The 17,149-nt window shown below is 53.8% G+C and overlaps 7 protein-coding genes across 7 annotated transcripts; 3 read left to right on the top strand and 4 right to left on the bottom strand.

Moving 5' to 3' along the window:
- Positions 1-287: 287 nt before the first annotated feature.
- On the top strand, positions 288-1,382 carry NCS54_00385200 (Hypothetical protein; the record flags this gene model as incomplete). The annotated part of the gene is made up of 3 exons (XM_053149407.1): positions 288-330; positions 381-1,192; positions 1,245-1,382. 3 exons carry the CDS (start codon positions 288-290, stop codon positions 1,380-1,382), a joined length of 993 nt encoding a protein of 330 aa, XP_053005382.1.
- A 242-nt stretch (positions 1,383-1,624) lies between these two features.
- On the bottom strand, positions 1,625-3,517 carry NCS54_00385100 (F-box domain-containing protein; the record flags this gene model as incomplete). The annotated part of the gene is made up of 2 exons (XM_053149406.1): positions 1,625-2,357; positions 2,412-3,517. 2 exons carry the CDS (start codon positions 3,515-3,517, stop codon positions 1,625-1,627), a joined length of 1,839 nt encoding a protein of 612 aa, XP_053005381.1.
- A 630-nt stretch (positions 3,518-4,147) lies between these two features.
- NCS54_00385000 (Hypothetical protein) lies at positions 4,148-5,290 on the bottom strand (the record flags this gene model as incomplete). The annotated part of the gene is made up of 1 exon (XM_053149405.1): positions 4,148-5,290. One exon carries the CDS (start codon positions 5,288-5,290, stop codon positions 4,148-4,150), a length of 1,143 nt encoding a protein of 380 aa, XP_053005380.1.
- A 1,160-nt stretch (positions 5,291-6,450) lies between these two features.
- NCS54_00384900 (Hypothetical protein) lies at positions 6,451-7,476 on the top strand (the record flags this gene model as incomplete). The annotated part of the gene is made up of 1 exon (XM_053149404.1): positions 6,451-7,476. The coding sequence occupies one exon, from the start codon at positions 6,451-6,453 to the stop codon at positions 7,474-7,476; it is 1,026 nt and encodes a 341-aa protein (XP_053005379.1).
- An 898-nt stretch (positions 7,477-8,374) lies between these two features.
- Positions 8,375-12,981, bottom strand: NCS54_00384800 (Mediator of RNA polymerase II transcription subunit 13; the record flags this gene model as incomplete). The annotated part of the gene is made up of 2 exons (XM_053149403.1): positions 8,375-12,889; positions 12,943-12,981. The coding sequence occupies 2 exons, from the start codon at positions 12,979-12,981 to the stop codon at positions 8,375-8,377; spliced, it is 4,554 nt and encodes a 1,517-aa protein (XP_053005378.1).
- Positions 12,982-13,747: 766 nt separating this feature from the next.
- NCS54_00384700 (Ribosome biogenesis protein ENP2) lies at positions 13,748-15,781 on the top strand (the record flags this gene model as incomplete). The annotated part of the gene is made up of 1 exon (XM_053149402.1): positions 13,748-15,781. The coding sequence occupies exon 1, from the start codon at positions 13,832-13,834 to the stop codon at positions 15,779-15,781; it is 1,950 nt and encodes a 649-aa protein (XP_053005377.1). The 5' UTR covers positions 13,748-13,831.
- Positions 15,782-16,087: 306 nt separating this feature from the next.
- NCS54_00384600 (Hypothetical protein) lies at positions 16,088-16,826 on the bottom strand (the record flags this gene model as incomplete). The annotated part of the gene is made up of 2 exons (XM_053149401.1): positions 16,088-16,356; positions 16,412-16,826. The coding sequence occupies 2 exons, from the start codon at positions 16,824-16,826 to the stop codon at positions 16,088-16,090; spliced, it is 684 nt and encodes a 227-aa protein (XP_053005376.1).
- Positions 16,827-17,149: the final 323 nt, after the last annotated feature.

The following is a 17,149-nucleotide window of genomic DNA, read 5'->3' as shown; positions in this document are numbered from 1 at the left end:
AGAAGCATGTGAGTGACTGTGGGGAGGGGAAGGGGGAACGAGAGCCGAGAGTGGAGGGCGAAGTTGACAAGTGACAAGGTGGTGATAAGCGGAGACTTGGTTCCTGTGCCTCGGCATCCCGAGGTGTCGAGGTTGTTTTCTGGAAACATCAGCCTCGGTTTTTTTTTTTGTGTATTAATCATACATCTCCTCCTGCCGGTATAGACTTGATTTGTAGATCTCTGTTTCTGCGATTTTTATTTCTTGTCTTTTTGTATTGCAACGACGTCATCTTAGACATTTCCGCCATGCCTTTTGCGACTGAACTTACCCGCCGCCTGGGCATCAGAGGTTCGTATCATGCTGAAACACCATGACCATCTGTTACTAACGATTATCAGTGCCCGTCGTCCAGGGCGGCATGATGCACATAGGCACGGCGGACCTGGCCTCTGCCGTGTCCAATGCTGGCGGCCTGGGCATCATCACGGCCCTCATCTTTCCCACGCCAGCCGCCCTCCGCGACGAGATCCGTCGCTGCCGCACCCTCACCGGCAAGCCCTTTGGCGTCAACATCACCCTCCTGCCCGCCATGGTTCCTCCTGACTACGGCGCCTACGCCCAGGCCATCATCGACGAGGGCGTCAACATTGTCGAGACGGCAGGCAACTCTCCTGGACCCGTCATCTCGCAGCTCAAGAAGGCCGGAGTCACCGTGCTGCACAAATGCACCACCATCCGCCACGCCCAGAGCGCCGTCAAGCTCGGCGTCGACTTTTTGAGCATTGACGGTTTTGAGTGCGCCGGCCACGTCGGCGAGAGCGACATTACAAACTTTATCCTCCTGAGCAAGGCGCGCCAGACCCTCAAGGTGCCCTTCATCGCCAGCGGCGGCTTCGCCGACGGCCAAGGTCTCGCCGCCGCGCTTGTCCTCGGCGCGAGCGGTGTCAACATGGGCACGCGCTTCATGTGCACCCAGGAGGCGCCTATTCACATCAGGGTCAAGGAGGAGATTGTGCGTGCGCAAGAGACTGACACGACGCTGCTGCTGCGCCGGTGGAAGAATACGAGCCGCCTGTACAAGAACAAGGTCGCTGAGGATGCGCTCAAGATTGAGCGGGAGAGCACCACGGGAGAGTTTTCAGAGATTGCGCCGTATGTGAGCGGCAAGAGAGGCAAGGAGGTGTTTATCAACGGAGACACAGAGCACGGAGTAAGTTTTGTTCCTTTCAAACAAGGGAGCAGTTGCTGACTTTGAATTCTAGGTTTGGACCACAGGACAGGTCATTGGACTGATTCATGATATCCCTACCTGTGATAAGCTCGTCAGCAGGATCGAGAAGGAGGCAGAGACTACACTGAAAGAGAGACTCTCACTGATTGTGCCAGAGTCGAAGCTATAGAGCTAGAAGCTAGAGAGAGAGAGAGAGAGAGAGAGAGAGATAGAGAGAGAGATGGTTCACCTGTATGATTTGTTTTTAGAACTGTTGCTATTGTCGTCGTTGTTTTAGACGCATCTATAAGCGCGATATAGAGTTTGCCGCAACTCTTTTTGATCTAAGAATCTATGCACAAGAAAAATACCGCCCAACTCCGTTCCTTTGTCCGTAAAAAAAGCCAGTTCCCCCCTTTCACTTCGTTTGTCTTATCCCTGTGCCTGTTGGAAATCCTGTAGTCTATGAAACGCCGAGTCCAGTCTATGCCGCTTCATCTGATCCGGCGATCCCGTCTGTTGTGTTTGGGGTTGTGGCCGCTGGACGATCAGCTCTGGGACGCCGCGGCTGTCGAGGGACCACTCCTTTGCCTGGCAGAGGCTCACGCCCGTTTCTATAAGCGAAATCTTGCCGCTCGGTCTTCCCATACGCCATCCTGCTGGTGTTGTGCGAGGACCTTCTTCGTAGGCTGCGTCTGAGGTGAGGTGGAGGTTCATCTCGAGGATGGCACCGCGGAGGCCGCAGTAGACCGTCTCTGATAGATCTGACGCCTTGGCTAGGCAGTAGATTCTGTCTAATGTCGGACTTCCAATGTGCAGCGTGGCATCAGGTCTCCAGTAGTTCCGCCTCGATAGACCATGCCAGGGACACGCCGTCCCATCTGCAGGGCGGCACTGCTGGCATTCTGGGGCCCAACCTGATCTCCACATCCTGTGGTCGTCCTTTTGGCTGGGAAACGGCCACTGGGCTGAGCATGGGAGAGCCGTTGTGTGGTGATACGGCTTGGGATACCGAAAGTCAAAGAGACGAATGTCCGGGGCTGTGTTGCTACCGGCGACGAAACGCTCCGTGCCGTAAACGAGGAGGGAGCTGCCGGCCTCGTAGGGCTGGAAACGGTCCCGGTAGACGGCGTCCTGGGCCGAGGGGGTGCGGATATCAAACAGTCTGACCAGGGGTTAGCAAACTCGATTCGAGGTGTATATCAGAGAATATCCTCACCTGTATGTCCCGTCATCCCACGCACTCAACAGCAGATTCTCGTTGCCTCCGCCCCTGACAGGTTCAATGGCCCGGACCGTTGTTTTTTCTCCCAGTCTCACCTCTGTGAGAGCAGCAGCGTCATCGAGCGGCCTTGGGTTGCTGGCAGCGTTGCTAAACTGTATCCCCGTCGGCGTGAGTTGCCCCCAGCGGAGAGGATTTCTACTACCGCCTAGAGCACAAGCTACAACGTCCTTGCTCATGAACTTGGCGCTGCGTAAAAGTGAGGCCTCATCGTTTGGACTTGCTTGGGAAAAGTCGTGGTACGCCACGGGGCTTGTTTCCGAGGTGTTTAGGTCGTGAAGGGTGAGGACAGAACCTTTGCCACTCGCCAGGAGGTTGCTTTGGGGGTGCCACTGCAAAGATGATACTGCGAGTTGTCCTGGTGATTTTCTCATAGGATCAGACGCATGGTTGAGTAGGGTGTCGTCTGCTGGCTTGAGGTTTCTCAAGGGAGTTGTAAAGTTGTCCTTGGCTGAGAGGATTTGGATATCTCCGTTTGCCCTCCCGACCACGACACCTGCAGTTTCCTCATCTTCTACCACCGAAACTGCCGTCACATCACCGGTTCCAGCTCGGTAGTTAAGGGCCTGCCCCTGAAGCTGATGCCACACATCTGGCTGTCGCTTATCCACCGGCTTGACCTGTACCAAGAGGTTCTCACCCACACCCGCAGCAACGATCTCCTCCTCGTGTGAGGATGAAAGACGAGCATCGAGTACGGAATGGAAAAGCACAGATTGGCTTCCACTGACCCTCCGCTGAAATCTCCCCGGCTGCTGCTTCTTCTCATACAGCACATTCAGCCAAAAGCCGCGCTTCTCCCAGCACTTGTCCAGGTACGTGGCGCGATCTGCAAGCATGCCCCACGAGGTGCCCAGACCAGTAGGCACATCGAGGGATGGGAACCGGGTCTTGACAAAGGTGCGCCATCCGTCCTGGTGGATGAGACCCTGCGTGCGTCGGCTCAGGGCCCCGACGTGGGCGACGTCGCGGGCCGTGTCGAGGTATTCGACAATGTCGAGGATGAGATCATCTGGAAGGCTCACCAAAGACTTCTTTTCCATGGTTGTATCTTTGTTGTTGGTTTGTTGTATTGCTCGAGGAGCATTTTTTTCGTGAAAAATGGTCGGTCTAGTTGTTTGGTTGTGGATGAAGGAACTTTTTTTTTTTTTCTTTCTGACTGAGGCAACCCTTTGTACTTTTATCAACCACCAGTCCTAGACCTAGGCCTGTTCAGCCTTGCAGGCTCCAACGACTCTTAAACAAGGATATGACTCTAGATGTGAGTCATAAAATGTTAATTTGCTATGGATGGACGACATAAGCGGGAGGCAAGGAATTGTTGCTAAAAACAGAGGGCGTCATAGCGGGTCTAGCTTGCTTAGGTATCACGTTCCGATAGATGCATAGAATAGACGCTGTTGCTTGATTTCTGCGGCAACCATCCGTCTTGAGTAATACTAACATTGAAATGCTTTTGTCAAGGTGGGATAAAATGAAATAAAGTGAATTAATTTGAGTTGAATCAAATGCGCCTGTTATATCTATAGTTCCATCATTACAATATCAGTCTCGGTAGGAAATTGGAGCTGGTAATCGAGCAACTCAACGACAGTAATTGATCAACCTCGAAACTCGGCCTTTTTTGTGTGGGTAACGACAATAAACAAAAGGAAGACTTAACAAAGAGAGGGTTATGCAAAAGACTCTGGGAACCAGTCCGTTTCTTCCTGCCCGCTCCGTCCCCGTCGCTTCCATTGTTGTCTATCCTTGTCCCACTCCCATACCTTGTGGCCGGGATGCATTTCAAAGTCGGACATCTGGCCTTGATCAGATGGAATCTCTTCCTGTTGTTCCGTCTCTGCCCAGTAGGTCTGCGAAGGGTCATCCTCTTCTGTCAATCCTTGCTGAGACGCATTTTCGACGAGTTGCCAGCTGTGAAGGGTGTCACCTGGCGAAGAGCCTCGTGTAACTTGAGCGGCTTGCATTGGTGTATTGTAAGTACCTTCGGTACAGGCTCGGTCGATGCCATGTAAGAAAGTTGGCGGCTGGCGAAAGTCCTTTTCCCAAGTCATCCCGCTGGACGTTGTAGAGCCCTCGTATACCAGATCGCCCTCGTCGAAGCCTGAGCCAACTAAGCTCTCCACATCATCAGAGCGTGAAGTTGTTTCTGAAGTTGTAGCCCTGGCGAGAAGGAGGGGATTGCTACCTGATGGCTGACGGCCATGCCTGGTGATTTCAACACGCTGACGGAGCAGGGTAACGAAGGCATCGATAGACAATTCGCCCTCGAGCCCGATACCGATACTTAAAGCAGATGATTTAATGAAAGCAGCGTTTGCGCACTTCTCGTCGAGCTCTGAATCTTCCAGCTCGGCGAGATACTCGACAAGAGAATCCATCCTGCGCGATCCTTCCTGGAAGCCACCACAGTTGGACGAGTTCCAATATAGTGGTTGCGGGTTGATTGGGGAATTCTTCCAGACATTGCACCCCGGCCCGCGCCCAAAGACGACATCATGCTCCAGTTCGTACACGACTCGCAGGTAACTAGTCTCAGTGGTTTGACTGAGGACAGCCAAGTGCCAAGTGACTCGTGCAGTGGAGCCGATGGTAGAGCCAGAACACTCGCGAGATACCAGCGATCCGAGGGCTTTCTCTACAAAGTGAGCCGAGACGTAGGCCCCTTCGCATTGGCTCCCGAATAGAGCTGTGGCAGAGACGGAGGTATCGGTGGACTTGCCAAGAGAGGCATCCTTCTGTTGTGTGGAGGGGCCAGCTATAGCGGATATGAGCAATAGATTCGTGACAACGATTGGCCTCGCAACACATGGCATTGCGGTTGGAGCTATAGTTGGCGGTGTCAACCGGGAACTTCCCCCCCTCCCCGGACTCGGGAACAATTGACAAGACATACCAGAGTCTGTAGGCAATCTGATCGGTCAGGCAGGCGGCAAGAATGGGTACGTTTCCTTGAAGTCGTCGTCCATGAAGAGGCGCATAGAGTAATGAGGAAGATGAGGAACTGTACGAGGCGGCTGGCCTGGATGAGAAGGTTTCCATCAATAAGGGGGAAAAGAAAGATGGACAATGTGTTGAATTTATTGAGGCCGCTTCAATCCTTCGGGAAGTGCTTCAGGGGAGCCTTGGCCGCCACATTCCTCCCACTTGGAGCCCGATCTCGCCTCACTTTTCTTGTCTCGATCAGACTGCGCGTGATGATTGTAGTCAACGCTTTTCTCAACATCTTTTCCTCGCGGCAATTGAGAGATTTCTTGACTGGACCACGTCAGCTCCCTCCCTCGACCGGCCTCTTTGCGATTGTAATTTCGACACAGGTGCGTCATGCAAGCCGAGTTCCCAAAGTGCAGCTCCCCCCATCCTGCAGCCAACGTCACCTCCCAAGACATACCGGGACAAATCACAACGGGTCCAGCGTGGGTTGTGAACCTATCACAGACACCAGCCTCACCGGTTCCCCATCTTCTGTTTGTGATTTTGGAAGCGAGCATGTATGATGCCATGGAAGTTGCTTTTCTTCAGCACAAACTACAACACGTGAGCTCTGAAGCCCCCCGGGCTGGGCGTGTACGTTGTTTCCAGCGAGGTTCATATGCCGGGCCTGTCCCAAACAGGCCCAGGCTCGATCAAGCGATACCGTATTTCTGCTTACCCCCCAGGTGGCCGCTATGGAATTTACATCCCCCAGTCCCCCGAGGCAGATAATGCGGCTCTCGTGGTGACCCGAAAGGGAGCATGTAAAGAAATAAATCCAAGGCTGCTGGCTCTCCTCCCGCCGCCACGCACCGTGCATGTTCGCCCAGTTTGTGCTTATAGCTTGGGACCATTCGCCCGTCTAGAGTCGTCTTTAAAAGACATTGCTTCTTGAGCTGCCGCTTGGGAATGATCAGCATTCGCACTTGGTCTCCAGGAGAATGTATGCCTCCCATACAGAGCCTGCCCCGACAACTCGACAACAGACCTAACAGCGGCGGACATGAAGAGGTCCCAGAGAAGTTCCCACCCAAGCAGACCCGGTAGATTCCACACATACAGGAACATTCTTCGCCGTGCGTTCGTTGGGCAGCTGGAGGCAGGCTTTCACCCCTCCAGGGCCCAGCGCAGGCCGAGGCGCCCTGTTTCCCGCCAGGTCCCGGTCAGTCAACCAACAGAGCACCTGCAGAACCCTGATACATCCTCTGCTCTTCCATACTTGACTCCTTTACCCTTTGGCGTTTCTGGAACCCCTCTGGCCAACACACCTCAACCTCCCATAGCGGAGGACCAACCGGCCTCCTCCTATCCCGATCCCAACTTGTTCAGTCTCGACACCACTCTCCAGCTTCCGGCCTCTGCTGGATATAATGCCAACGGCTTTGCGCTTGGAAGTTCAGCAAACATGGATCCTAACAATACACATGGCTATAGCCACCAGCCATCTCATCCTACCTGGAGTGCCTCCGACGTCCACGTTGGAACAACCGATACGTTGACCTATACCAATACTCTACCTATTGAAGCCGGGACAACCCAAGACTGCCATGGCATGAGCGACTTTTCTTTACAGACCCACTACCCTCAGAATACGTTGAACCAAGGAACCTTGGGCCAGCAGCCTCAGCCCCCTCATGACCTGCCGCCTTCGTCCTTCAGAATCAGGGGACCGAACCGACTCTGGATAGATGTCCCAGTTCTTTTCATGCTCAACATCCGGCCTAGCTTCCTCATGCCAGGCGCTGCCGAAGATTCCGGCTGGAACGTTTTTGAGCCTTTGCCTCCCGGAACCCATTTCCAGGCCTGGACCCAAGATGGACCCATACTCCCCAAGGAGTCGGTCAGAGTTGACATCGAGGAGAGCATCTTTCTCTCCCAAGTGAACGTCGACATTCCCGTCTACCCGTTCCCGCAGCCTTTATGGACGAGTGCCAGACTGATTGTGGGCCGGAACCTGTACCGAAGGCTGTTTGGGCGGCGAGCAAACGCCTCTACCTCTACCGTTGAAGCGCCCAGACATCGGCGCTGAGCCTCAACTATACGTTTTTGTATCGACCAGTCCTGGCACCGCCAGGCTTCAGGTGCGCAGAAAGATGACGAGACTACAGTCTTCTTTTCGCTCCTAGCGATACCTTGAGAGAGATTTCTGCATCTGATGTCGAGAAGCAATGTGGGATACCCTCTGAGGGACGGCGACCTGTCCTCCTAGTCAAAGGTCATAATCATTCTCCCCTCCCATGCCGAACTACTATTTCCCGACAACCCCGCTGACTTTGCGGTTTCAAGATGCCACGACCTCGGACGCTCGTTCTATATCTAACCATCACACCATATTATTCGAGGCTCATGGATGGATGCCATGGCTCATACATACTGAAGAAGCTCTTCACGAAGGAGTGACACGTGGATCAACAGTTACCGTTCTTCTTGTTGGTTTCTCTGGCACAATTCCCCTTCCCGCTACACGGGCAGACCTTGTTTGGATCATCACGGTACGGTCTTTGGAGGACACGGCAGCTGCGAGGGCGACAGATTGATCAACGGCCTTGAGGTGTTTCCGGGAGTTCTTTTGTAATTTCCTTTGATCCTCTTTCTTTCTTTGTATATGGCGATGGGTTTTTTTTTTCCGTCCTGGACATCACGGTCATTCAGCTACGAGGAAACGATATATGAAGATGGGAACATGATAGTTGCACCCACCAATACACTCCTTTCAAATTTGCGCCATTGCCATTGCCAGACAAGAAACTCGAGTAAAAATGACATATTCGAGGTTCATTTGCATGATAATGAGTTACCTATCCAATTGTATGCACCAGAACTACTTGCTAGAAACGCCATACACCAGCAAAACACCCCCCCCACCCGCCTACTATCGATCGAGTGACGCCTCCCAATGCCTGTACTTGTACTGTATCTGTATTGAATCATAATAATAGATGCAGCGCTCGCACGCCTTTCTCGGCCGCCGCAATGTGCCAGGGTCTCACATCCATCTCACGGTCTACAACGCCTCGCGCCCTGGCCAACGTCCCCAGGCCCCTGAAGTAGCACAGCATCTCTCTAAGTAGGGGTTCGTACGCCCGTGGGGTGGCTTCGGTATGCACGAGGTTGACCTCCATCACTACCGGCGGGTCTTCGATCCTCGTTCCAGTTCGTTTGATTAGGTAGCCGCTCACCAGTGCTGGTCGAACCTCGAGCAAAGTGGTAGAGTTGCCCAATCTGTGCCCGACTACAGCACCCCAAGTCTGATCTGTGGCGTCGATGAGGAACGAGTCGCCATCTGCCTCACCAGCACTCTCAGCGCCAGGCGTAGCACCTGGGGGATTGTTATCACGCATTGGAGTTGCTGGTGTCGTGGTTTGCTCCGGCGAGACGATACTGGCTTGAGGTGTCGACACGGGTGTCGAATAGAATGCCGAGGTTGCTGTGTGAGGAATCTTGACTGTTGGTGGTATAAGTTGAAGAGATGGGTTGGTGTCTACCGTCATCAACACCATGGTGAAGGAGGCCTTGTCATCCAACTTGGAAGCTGTCTGCCACCACTCAACCTCTCTCTGATCCATGGGTCCTGATTTGGTCACAATTACTCGCCAGTGGACCTTCCAGATGGACATCATGGCCAGTGTTGTTGCCCAGATCTCAACCAAAATGGCCGCTTTCTGTTGAGCTGTGGATCGGTCAGGAGTCCTTGTCCTGATGACAGAGTAGGAAGCAGTCGCCTGCTGTTGTCCACGGTTGTCGGTCCATGCTGCTGTAATCCACCGCCCGTCCAGGCTTTCAGCATATCCAACATGGAGACACGAGTTCTCATGCATAAGAGACTGAGAGGGTGTGCTCCCGAGCTTGAAATCGATGATGCGAGGCAGAGGCTGCTCAAGCATGATCGCTGGGGCGGGTGTAGGGCCACCGAACTCAGGGTCCAGGAACAAAGTACACCGATCGTACGTTTCCATACAGAGTTTGATCATCTCTGTGGGACTAGGCACGACGAGAGAAGTCGTGGATGATATCAAGTCCGAGGACACAAGTTGTAACACCAACTCATTCTGTGGAGTCTCTCGACGAGTTGCTAGCAAATCGCTATACTCATCAAAGCAGCGGTAGAAGGCCGTGCATGCTTCGATGATAGAGGCCGGGTTGTCGGGTGAGTAGACAAAGTAAATCACCAGGTTCTTTTGCTTGGACTTCCACTCTGACAAGGAACCTCGAAGCACCTCCATACTTTCAACAAGAGCAGAACCATGGCCTGTGATAGTGGCATCCGGAGAGGTCGAGATCCTATCAACCTCGTACGGCAGGACACCATCTTTCATCTCCCCAGACAGCACTAGCTTGTTGAAGGTTCCCAGCTTTAGAGATTCGTACACGCTCTTCAGACGGTCGAGGAATGTTCCCACATGATCCGCCATGCCCTTCCAGCCCGGAAAGATGCAGAGCGAGGCGATGTCTTTGGTGCCCCACGAGGGTGCCAGTCCAAGACTTTCCCAGAACGAGACTGACGAGGGAAGCACGGATAGCTTCGTCTCTGACCTACGAACCTCCAAATGGGGTACGGGAATCTGGTACAAGTTGTTGGGCCGCATTTGTTCCGAATTGGGGTCTCTGCCTGGAGTTGGTCTAGGCTGGAGACGATTCGGCTGTCCTACAAGTGGAAGGTCTGGGATGTCGAGGAGTCCCTTCAACCGAACTGGCGATGCGCTTCCTAGGCTGGAGGGAACGACACTGTGGAGAAGCTGCAGGGAAGTGCGAGCAACATTGACTTCGTAACCCCTTATCGTTGCTAGCCCAGTCGTTGCGTCGACTTTGTGGTCAATACCAATCTCTAAGCGCCCGGTGGCCGCCTGCTCCGTAATGATTTGTGCAATCTCAACAAAGTCCTGGTTTGAGAGTCCGACATCAACATTGAGGGGCTCTGGCTCTGAAAAGAATCGAGAGAGCAACAACTCAGGAGATTCTGGTTTCGACAGTCTTGGCAGCTCTATCGCGAGTTGCTCCTCGGTGGTCTCTTCGCTCGGCTCCGCCTCTTTCGTCGATGTAGCCTGAGAGAGGACATCGTCGTCCACAACCGCCCGCTTCACACTTGACTTGACTGGTGAAGTAGGACCCCCTGACATGGAGCTTGAATCCTCTTGATCAGACTCGAGATCGCTGTCTTCGGAGCCCGAGATGTTCCCGTTTATCCTCGTAGGACTCGTGTTGTTGGAGACTTCCATCCCTGTAAAACCCTTGATGAAAGTGCTGGCAGGAAGTGACAGTTTCCTCATACTCGGCTTCAGCTTCCCATGTCGTTCCAGGTACTCGGCATCCGAAAGAGTGTTGGAGTCGCGCTTCAACCTCTCTGCCTCCTGATCCCTTGAAAAGTCAAAGGCACCACCTTGCTCGTATTTTTTATTAATCAAAGGGAGCTTCGGATCAAACTCAACCTTTTCAAAGATACTGCTCTTCCGGCGAGCGATCGGGGAAGGATTGCGAGAATCTTGCACAGGGCTGCTTAACGACGCCCGGACGCGCTTGAACACTGTTGCTGGGTCGAAAGGGCTTGATCCTCGTTTGGTAGAGTTGGGTCGCTCAGGTTTAGCACGATGATCGTCGTTTAGTGAACTTCGAGCATGTTTCAGTTCGGGCTTGGCAAACACAGAGTCGTCAACCCCGGGTTTCGGTTTGGGTCCGGTATCCTCAATGACTTTTTGAGGCTCCGGCTGCTTGACTACCACAGGGGGCAAAGTTTGAGGTGGCGGTGGGATAGGATTTGGCTGTAAGTCTCCCATTGTGATGTCCAAGTCGTTGCCGTCAGGCTGGTCGAAAAAGTCGAAATCGTCCTCTGTAATGTTGTGGTCGCCAAAGACATCTTCGCCCATATCGCTCAAGATATTCTCAGACTCGCCCAGGAGATTGCTGTCACTTCGATCCCTCTTCGCCTCGTGATTCCCATCCCACCCGTCGTTATCGGCGTCAGCCATCGGCGTCACTGTTGGCATTGCGGTATCGATGTCAACAGCAGCAGCAGTTGGAGGTGGGTTGCCAGGACTTGAGATTGTCCCGTCTATTGAAGGCGTCACGCCGAGATGCTGTTGAATCGCATCTGGAGGTGTGGGATACATGACCCCAGCAGCCGCTGTGCTGGGTCGTCGGAGTGTCAAGGGAGATTGCCCGTTGATTCTTTGGGGTTGGGCATCGCCACTGTTGACTTCCCTTGGAATTGCAAGCACTCGCTCTGCCTTTCGTTTCGAGACCTTCTCTTCCCTTTCTGACGTCGAGTTGAACCATCCTCGGGCGTTCCCCAAGGGGTCATGACATTCCTCATGCCCGCTCAGCATCGTATCTCCTATCCGGCAAGTGGTCGAAACCTCCAGTGGCTTTTTGCGGAAGCAAAGAGCCCCTGGCCAAGGCACTGTCGCGCGTGTCCGCTTTGGGTCATTTTCCGCCTCTGGAGAAGCTGGCTTCGAAACCAGTAGATTAATCCAGGAGCCTGCTTTGAAGCTGGAAGGGTTAAGTCCACAGTGCTGGAGGGCTCTGAGACATGAGTGCTTCCAAAGGGAGTCTTGGGCATCTGCAACTGTCCTAACGGCCAATGCTTGTGTATTTGGTGTTTGAGATAAGCCATGATCGGCCACTGAGACGTGATCGCCGTTGCTTGAACTCTGTTTCGTCGCCAGAACTCCATAAGGGGCAGCAAGGATCGGGCTGCTCGGCGAAATCGGATCCGTTGAAACAGCGTCTTCCACTGATGCCATACTTCTACAGTATGAAAAGCACAGGCTGATGATGAGAGAGCCAGTAGTTGTGAGATAAGTCTTGAATGTCCCAATAACTGGATCGCTTGGCAGAGAGCCCCTTTCTTGCTCACTCGCGTCGCCTAGCGACGGAGGGATCAAGACAGTTCGATAGTTGAGCGGAACAGCCATCGATCGGCTGCAGAACGCGAATGATACTGAAAAAAGAATTGCAACGATGAAGTTCTCGTAAATAGTCTTTGGCACAGGCTGCGCCGCCTTGGTTTCAGTGGGTTGAGCTGATAACTGCGAATCTCCTTCTTGCAAGTTTCCGCCCATGGCTTGCGTCGGCGAGAGCATCAAGTTCCGTTGAGACGAGTCCGTAGCAGGGTTGGCCGAGGGGGGGTTCGCCGCCGCATTTTGTGTAGTGTTTCCTAGGATGCGGCTCTTTTGCAGGGCCATAGGCTCGAGTGTGCCCTCCTCCACCATTCCAAGTGTGTATCCGCAAACTTCGAGGGTGGCGCCTGGGACAGGGCTGACGGCATCGGTTGCGCCATCTTTGCTCACGATTTGAAAAACCCATATTCCCAGTCGATTGGTATCGTACGAGACGAGTCGTCCTTGGTCACGAAGGATGCTCTCGATCTCAAGAGCGGAAGATTGGAAGCTCTGGAATTGGTCGGGGGACGGCTCGTAGATGCGAAAGGCAATGGACGCGATATTATTCTACCAGAGGTCCGAGTTAGCAAGTTATAAGCTCTAGGACGCCCAGAACCTACAATCGACAGGGTATTCGTTTCATATTCGCCGGTCTCCATCTCGGCAACTTGCTCGCCGCCCCGAAGTCGCAAGCCGTGAATTGCGGCTCAAGGTACGATAGCGTACCGCGACGAGGCGCAAGTCGTTTCGTCTCGAGGCTCGAGCACGGACTTGTTACACGATTGCGACCGACGGGCTAACGCAGAGATCCTCTGAATATCTTTGTGAAAAGGATGGTTGTTGGAGCAGCCGACTCCCCGGACTCCATCTCAACGAGCGAGAGTGTAGGGCCGAGCAGCTCGGGGATGGCGCCACGGAGAGCTACAGTCGCTCGATCGTCGTGGCTATTTTGTATCCGATACTGGTGAAGAGAGAGGCTATGCCTTGAGAGCTGGTCGAAGTATTATCGGCATGAGAATGGATTTGATGATGATGTGGCTTTGTCGGTCAGCTCGATGTTGATGATGTCGCAGGCGCAGGATGGCGGAGATGGAAATTCGGTGGAGGCTGCCCGTCGCGCGGAGGGCCAGGGCCAGTGAGCCTCAGCTGGGATGGGGGGACTTCGCGGAACGGCCAGCCGGGCTCAACCTTAGCTAGGGGACTGGCCAGGGATGTTTTAGGGGGTCGGGGATTGGATCTTAGGGGACGTCAGCGCTTGGGCGGTTGACCTTACAGGGGCGTAGGGACCAATCCCGAAGGGCCGGGATATGCGGAGCTCGAGTGGCCGACCACGGATAGGAGCGGGGACATCTTCACCGAGGCCACCGAGCTCACCGTAGATGTGGGGCGCAGTTTTTCTTCACCTTGATTTTTTTCTGAGACCCTGCGCTCCCGTCGCGAATCGCAAAACTTGCCTGTTACCTACAACACCAAGCTTTTTGTACACGACTCGTTTTGCGATTCGCGGCCATGAAGCTCTCCAATCCGGGAACCGTTCCCGTCTACACAATCTCGGGGGCGTCTACAGCTCGCCCCCTTCCAGACTGGCTTGCCCGGCGCAGAAAGCGAAGCTTGAAGAACGATGCCGAGTACCAGAACCGTGTCGAGCTCCTGCAGGACTTTGAGTTCGAGGAGGCAAGCAACTGCATTCGGGTCAGCGAGGATGGCGATTGGATCATGAGCACTGGCACATACAAGCCGCAGATCCACGTTCACAACCTACCTCAGCTGTCGCTGTCCTTCGCCCGACACACCAACTCTCTCAACCACTCTTTCGTCCTCCTCTCGTCCGACTACTCGAAATCTCTTCACCTCCAGACCGATCGCCGTCTCGAGTTTCATACCCCTATGGGCTGTCACACTGAAGTCCGGCTTCCTAGATATGGTCGCGATCTTGTCTACGATAGGCACTCTACTGAAGCTCTTGTTCCGGCCGTTGGCCTAGATGCCGATGGCAAGGGCGAGGTTTTCCGAATGAACCTAGAACTGGGACGTTTCATGAAATCATACCAAATCGAGGTTGGTGGCGATGATGAGATGACGGGTGGTGGTTTGCAGGGAGGTATTGGTGTTGGCAGTGTCAACACTGCAGCAATCGCAGAAAATACCCATAACCTGATGGCTTTTGGAACCTCAATAGGAACCGTCGAATTTTGGGATCCACGTTCCAAGTCCAGGGTTGCCCTACTCGGAGGCCATGAAGGCGAGGTCACCGCACTCGACTTTAGCCCTTCAGGCCTATCCATTATCACCGGCTCGTCTAGTGGCATGATGCAAATTTTCGACCTACGACGGCCAGTACCCCTTATGAAGAAGGATCAAGGATATGGCTTCCCTGTTCAAAAACTCATTCACATGACTACCGCTTCACAAGAAAAGAAGATTCTTTCTGCCGATAAGCGTATCATCAAGCTCTGGGATGAGACAACGGGAGACCCCTGGACATCCGTGGAGCCTCTTGTGGACATCAATGATGTCGCCTGGTGCAAGGACACCGGTATGCTTCTGACTGCCAACGAAGGCAAACAACAGCATGCATTCTTCGTTCCTCAGCTTGGCCCTGCGCCGAAATGGTGCTCTTTCCTGGACAACATGGTCGAGGAGATGGCAGAAGAGGTGCACACGGAAACCTATGACAACTACAAGTTCCTGACACTGCCCGAGCTCAAGCAGCTGAGCTTGGCTCATCTTATTGGAAAGACCAACCTGCTCCGGCCATACATGCATGGATACTTTGTGGCATCTAAGCTGTATGAGCAAGCTAGGTTGATCGCCAACCCCTACGTCTGGGAAGAGGAGAGGACAAAGCGTATCAAGGAGAAGGTCGAGAAGGAGCGTGCCAGCAGAATCAGGGGCACCAAGAAGGTGAAGGTCAACCAGAGGTTGGTGGACAAGCTTCTCAAGAAGCAGGAGAACAGAGACGAGGTCGACACCAAGGCTGGCATTCTTGGCGATTCCCGATTCAGCAAGCTGTTCGAGGACGAGGCCTTTGCTATTGACGAGACTAGCGGAGAATTCCGAGCTCTCAACCCCAGCACCGTGGTGGATCAGCCAGTTGATCCCAAGGCTCCGACTCGGTATCAAGGCAAGGACTCTGATGAGGAGTCTAGTGACGACGATATGGGAGAGGATGAAATCAGGGCACCAAAGAAGTCAAAGGACGACGTAGTCATGCGGGTGTCGTCTACCAGCAACCAGGGCCGAACAGTAAAGGACACTGCACTTGGCTCGAGACAGCAGAAGTCGGGTCGGATCAACAAGGCCCGAGGAGAGGTGGTCGGCGAGCGGCAAGTGTCATTTGTTCCTGAGTCAAAGAAGAAGCAGAAGCAGCGAGAGGAGGAGGAAGCCGCACCCCCACCCAGGGAGAAGCGATCTGGTGCTCGGCGAAGCGCCAGTGCCAACACGTTCAGACGGATGTAAGATGCAGTGGGGGAAAAAGGCGCTTGGAATTTCATTATCAAAAAAAGCAAAGGCGTTATTGCTCGCTTACCGGAGACAAAGATCAGACAGCCCATGCGTGGAGGTTACTAGTTATACATGATGATACCCGGATCCTGTCCGCCGTAGAACGCCTGAGACCGCAACTCTCGTTCCTCCTCCCATCAACTCTCCCATCAGCTCTCCCTGCCCGTGCTGCCCAACCGGGAGTGACACAACTTCCTTCGTACCTTGTACCTTGTACCACCGGTAACAGTCTTGCAACAACATCCTTCCTCTTCCTTGTCCTCACTTGCGTCCCCAGCCCTTCTCCTTCCGCTTTGCCTCTGCTTTGGCCAGCCCCTTCTCGAGGTCCTCGGGCCGAATTCCAGGTGTTGGGGGGACATCGTCATCAATACGTGTGCGATTCCGGAGCGAGTGTGAATCCTTGACTGAAGATGGAAACTCGGACCTTCTTGGTGTAATGGCGGCAACGACCTTGCGGGCTGATCTCCTGATTGTCTCCTTGACCTTCCATTCACGCTTCTTTGCTACGAAGAAGAGGACGGCTGTTGAAACTGGCAGAGAGTCAGCACATGTAAATCGAAACTGTGCACGGCAGGAACCACTTACTTCCAATGAGACTGACAAAGACAACCACGACGATGATGGCGATCATGCCACCCTGGGAAATGGATACGGAATTGCTAGAACTATCGCCGGAAGCACCTGCTTCAGTACCAGCATCGACATCCGGGGCACTGTCGTCGCCATACGGCTTCTCTGAGGCCAAAGGGAAGGGATCAGTTGTGGTCGACATGTTGTCTTGGAGCAGAAGTCGCTGGCTTGGGTGCCAATGGCTGGAGCTGGGCTGTTGAAGGGTACTGAAATGACGGTTCACAGAACCTGAAGAGTCGAAGCCAGCTGCAAGACCATGTAAGTGGGATGGATGGAATGGACTTTTTCTCGTGCACGAAGCCCCGTGCTGGGACAGCCACTTGTATTTACATCCATCTCGCACGCATATCTGCTTCCCTGCTCCCCACATGCGTAGTGGCCCAGCCCATGACACAGCCAACGTCGCTCCCAACTTTCCGATTCATGACGACGAGTTATCATTGGATCCCCATGTCAAGGCCGAGACTCGAGTGCAGGACTTGGAACTGCGAAATAGCAACAGCCGACGGTGGGTTCGCTTGTGATTGGTGAGTGCCGACCTCGAAGCGCCGAGCGGCAACGCCTATGTCAGGGGTCCGTCCAATGAGATGCCGCAAGGGCGTTCTCACGACGGAGACGCCTGTTGGTCGTCACGCGCCAGAGGGTGACTGATGCAGGGACATTGTCGGCTCTAGAGTTTTCCTTTGTGATGGG

This window comes from Fusarium falciforme, chromosome 3 (assembly GCF_026873545.1).
Source record: "Fusarium falciforme chromosome 3, complete sequence".
Classification (NCBI taxonomy): Eukaryota; Fungi; Ascomycota; class Sordariomycetes; order Hypocreales; family Nectriaceae; genus Fusarium; species Fusarium falciforme.
The sequence above is the reverse complement of the archived record's forward strand: the minus strand, read 5'-3'. Positions and strand labels throughout refer to the sequence as shown.